Here is a 5,024-nt window from a genome sequence, read left to right on the forward strand (position 1 = left end):
TTTTGGTATTGGTGTATATGTATATATATAAGCAGCCCTGGAGGCACAATGGTTAAAGAGATCAACTCCTAACTGAAAGACTCAAGGGTAGTGGGCAGTACGTATATATTCATGGATGTATGTGTATGTATATATATGTACATATGTATATTTTTGTGTGTGTATATATATAGGTATGTATGTAAAAATTTAACGTCATTTTTTTGTTTTTTTAATACATAAAAATTAATTTAACGTCAACAACTCTATGAGATAGGTTTTATTATCCCGGTTTTATTGATGAAGTAACTTAGGCAGAGAGGTATTAGAAAACTTGCTCAGAATCATACAGTTTGCAGGTAGAAGAACCACAGTCCAAAACAGTGAGTGATATCTAAGTCCATTCTCTTAGGCACTCACATATACACAGTGATCAAAATTTTATTAATAATGTCTTCAAATTTCCACACTTTACAAATATTGTTATACTTTCTTTGTAACAGTCTGATGGGTTAATAATGAAAGGTGTAATTATCCTGTTTTACATATGAGAAAATTGACACACAGATCATTGTAGCTATATAGGGGCAAAGTTATTCAGAGTGATTTCCTATAACATGCTCCCATATTTCTGTCTGTTGTCTGTTTCAGTGTGACTAGAAGATGGTTTATTTCAAAAGAAACTGGAATAACAACTGACGTAGAAATTTACTCTCTTCTTTCCCTATAGATCCCAGGGTCACTAATGCAATGACTGGGGGAAGAAATAGTACAACAATTACCAGGTTCATCCTCTTGGGATTCTCTGAATTTCCAAAGTTCACCATTGTGCTCTTTTCTGTATTCCTATGGATCTACCTCCTGACAGTGTCTTGGAACATGGGCCTCATCACCTTCATCAGAATGGATTCCCATCTGCACACACCCATGTACTTTTTTCTCAGTAACCTGTCCTTTTTAGACATCTGCTATGTTTCCACTATAGCCCCCAGGATGCTCTCAGACTTCTTCAAGAAGCATAAATTCATCTCCTTTATGGGGTTCACCATACAGTACTTCTTCTTGTCTATCCTGGGTCTGACTGAGTGCTGTCTTCTGGCAGTCATGGCTTATGATCGATATGCTGCCATTTGTAACCTTCTGCTCTACACAGCCGTAGTGTCCCCAACCCTCTGTCTACAGATGCTGGCAGGATCTTGGATAAGTGGATTCTTTGGCTCATTTACCCAACTGTGTGCCTTACTTCAGCTCCATTTCTGTGGACTGAATATCATCAACCATTTCTTCTGTGACCTGCCACAACTAATGACCCTTTCTTGCTCTGATACCTATTTCTTACAAATTATCCTCTCTGTGCTCGTATCGTTCTTTGGACTGACTTCTGTGCTGGTTATCATGATATCCTATGGTTATATTGTTGCCACCATTATGAAGATCACTTCAGCTGAAGGCAGGTCTAAGTCTTTCAACACCTGTGCTTCTCATCTGACAGCACTGACCCTTTTCTTTGGCTCAGGTGTCTTTGTTTACATGTATCCTATCTCAGGTGATTCCTTGAACCAAAACGAGTTGTTATCAGTCTTATATACAGTTATAATCCCCATGTTAAATCCACTAATCTACAGCCTGAGGAATAAGAAAATCAAAGATGCCTTAAACAGATGGAAAAAGAGAATGTTCTCCTGGAATTGCTGATTATAGAATTTATTTCAAATGTACAGAGTGTAGGAGGAATGGCAATTAAAACATTGATCCCCAACTTTCCTAATTATGGGCAAAGTTACAGTTACTCCTCTCTTCTAGTGGAAACTTAGGACTGCCCTATGGCCACCAAATGCATGGGAGATATCTGGAGGTTCAGTAACTCCACCCTGTATCACTTGTCAACTACTAATTTTGAGGCCAAGAAATCCACAGGTATTTTATTAGCTAGTTGTGATGATGTGACACTTTGCCACCAATATCCTATGCGTATGAATAAGGAAGACCAAAGGAGAATTGATGCCTTTGAATTATGGTGTTGGTGAAGAATATTGAATATACCATGAACTACCAAAAGAACAAATCTGTCTTGGAAATAATACAGCCAGAACGCTCCTTAGAAGCAAGCAAAGATGGTGAGACTGTGTTTCACATGCTTTGGGCATGTCATCAGGAGGGATCATTCCCTGGATAAGCACATCATGCTTCCCAAAGTAGAAGGGCAGCAAAAAAGAGGAAGACCCTTAATGAGATGGACTGACACAGTGGCTGCAACTATGGGCTCAAGCATAACAGCGATTGTGAGGATGGAGCAGGACTATGCAGTGCTTCTGTTTGTTGTACATAAGGTCGCTATGAATCAATGCACCTAACAATGAACACCAACAACATGTAGTAAGTTACTAGCTTAAGGATCATAAATGTCAGTACTGATCAAGGTGCCAGGAGTCCAGTAAGGCTCCTCACAGTATCTCATTTTAGGTGGCACAAGTAGTATTTGTGCAGAAGGATCTTAAAAAAAAAAAAAAAAAAAAAAAAATCCTAAATAATCAGGTTAGTTCTTATATTGAACTGGCTTTTTCACTTCTGGATATAGTGGCTTAAATTTTTTGTTCATTGCTTTACACAGAGCAAAAGAGACCATACCAGATAAGATTTGTTAATGTCTCACAAAAAGAAACTTCTTTTAATAGTAATGCTGCTTAACATTTCTGCCATATTTAAGGTTTTGGTGAGCCAGCTGGTTAACAAGACAGCCCTAGACAATTTCTTTTCTGTTCTTGCTATACAGTCTCCCTTGTTCCATCATACCTTCATAACGAAAACGAGAAAAGTAAGTCAGAAGTTGGTACCCTGCTCATGAGGTGATGTAGTCACTCATTTTATCACCTCCAATAATGTCTTTGTGTTACTTTTTTTGTCTGTTCAGTAAAACAAGTCTCCATTTTTGTGTGCCACTGAGCCAATTCCTACTCATAGCAATCAAATATGACAGAGTAAAACTGTCCCAGAGGGTTTCCCAGGCTGTAATCTTTATGGGAGCATATTCTGGGTCTTTTCTGCCCTGGGGCCTATGGTGGGTCTCCCGGTTAGCAGCTGAGCACTTAACCAGCACACCACCAGAGTCACCTAACTCTCTATTAGGCAGTTGTTTTTCAAACAGTTAACAAAAGGGAAGTGGACAGTAAAATTAGCTATAAGGAGCTGAACTTCTGGATGCATAAGAATGTCTTGATTTGACTGTTGCCCTCATAACTTTGGTTGGAATTGCTGTAAGGCACAGAGAAACACTGAAGAGCTGAGATTAAAAATACCAACAAAGGAAAGCAAGCTGGAAAAGAAAGACCAGCCCTGTTGTTTATCTCCTGATAGCATTCTGGTTTCCATAATCTTAGGCCAGACATCAGAGATGTTTTCAAGAGATTATTCCTGGTAAAAGGCATTGTGTGCATGCAATGCTTTGTGTTCATAATTGAAATCCAAGCCACAATTTGTGTTTACACAGTAGGAACTTAAAGTCTGTTGAAAAACTGTCGGCACTGCAGCTTAGGAAATCTTGCTTCCAAAACTCCACACACCTGGATTAGAATCTAACTTAATGGAACTGAGAGGTGAAAGGGAAAATTCCTTTGATAGCCACCAAGTTGCAATTATTGGATAGAAAGTCATCAAGAGAAATAAGGTATGGGCTTGCAGGCCTAGATTTCAGCTGAAGTCGTAACTCAGAACTAACAACTCTTAATGATCCCATTCAGACCTCACTCAGCTTCACCCTAAAGATGAAAGATGTCAGCTGTAAGTCTGCACTGGGGGTAGAGAAAGAGAACTGGGGGGTCGGGGGTGGAGAACTCCTCAAGTGTCATTCGTTTTGCTTGGTTGGATCCTTAGTGTTTTCATGGTTTGAGATTAAGATTTCTGAAGAGAAGTAGAGCTTGAATTCAATGTCACAGCCCGAAGAAATGGTTCATTACATAAAATGCAAAGTATCCTTACTTTTAAAAAGCAAGATCCTCAGAAAACAGTGATATATCCATTGATTCATAGTTATCTATCTCCGCAGAGGATCAGCGTCCTTCTATTCTGATCTTCACATTATCCACAGGATATAGATATACAGCATACCTGTCCCTATGTGAGAATGTCTCACGAATGACAAAACTGCAGAAATTGATTAATTAGCCATGACAAACCTCGGAAATTAACAAAAGACTACTGGATCATACCATGTGTTTCTCTTTTTTGTAACTACCTGTACTTAACATTTTTGTCTTGGTTTATATTTTTAAATAAACAAGTACACTTTCTGTGATGTAGTACTGAAAAATTGCCTACATCTGTTAATTCTATCATACAATGTTTTCTGGGTTTCTAGGCTGGAACTTATCACCATAATTGGGAATAGATGGGCTCTGGGATGTGGAGTAGTGAATCCTTTGTTCTAATAAGTTGTATTCTTCTTTGCTGTGTTAGCAAAAGTGGAAGGGGTTGGGTAGCTTCTAGGACTCTGGGCATAGGCTAAAGGGATCCTAACCTAGTGCTGATTACTGATTGTTACACTATTTAGCACTGTACATCTCAATTTTATATTCTATAAACTAGAAATAATACCTATCTCTCCTTTTGCAGAGGTACCCCTAATACATTATTTTTGGTGAGTGAAGATAGAAAAATGGGGTCCCTAAGTTTTCTATAAACAGGATTATATGAAGAAAAACATATATCATGATTGGAGGAACACTCATTGACAACCTGCAGTTTGCAGATGACACAGCTTTGCTTGCAGAAAGCAAAGAGAACTTGAAGTACTTACAGATGAAGATCACAGAGCACAGCCTTCAGTGTGGATTACGCCTCAACATAAAGAAAACAGAAATCATCACAACCATACCAATAAGCAACATCATGATAAATGAGGAAAAGATTGAGGTTGTCAAGGCTTTCATTTTTCTTGGAACCAAAGTCAATTGCCATGGAAGCAGCAGTCAAGAAATCAAAAGACACATCACATTGGGCAAATCTACTGCAAAAGACCTCTTTAAAGTGCTGAAAAGCAAAGATGTCAG

General features: G+C 38.6%; 1 protein-coding gene across 1 annotated transcript; it reads left to right on the forward strand.

Annotated features, from left to right (window-relative positions):
* Positions 1-583: 583 nt before the first annotated feature.
* Positions 584-2,385, forward strand: LOC100665473 (olfactory receptor 5AN6-like). Its single transcript, XM_003422752.3, has one exon. The coding sequence runs from the start codon at positions 730-732 to the stop codon at positions 1,672-1,674; it is 945 nt and encodes a 314-aa protein (XP_003422800.1). The 5' UTR covers positions 584-729; the 3' UTR covers positions 1,675-2,385.
* Positions 2,386-5,024: the final 2,639 nt, after the last annotated feature.

The sequence above is a fragment of the Loxodonta africana genome, chromosome 7 (genome assembly GCF_030014295.1).
Source record: "Loxodonta africana isolate mLoxAfr1 chromosome 7, mLoxAfr1.hap2, whole genome shotgun sequence".
NCBI lineage: Eukaryota > Metazoa > Chordata > Mammalia > Proboscidea > Elephantidae > Loxodonta > Loxodonta africana.

Excerpts from the sequence above, each read along its gene's own strand:
- LOC100665473 (XM_003422752.3), top strand. The coding sequence starts at position 730 with ATGACTGGGGGAAGAAATAGTACAACAATTACCAGGTTCATCCTCTTG.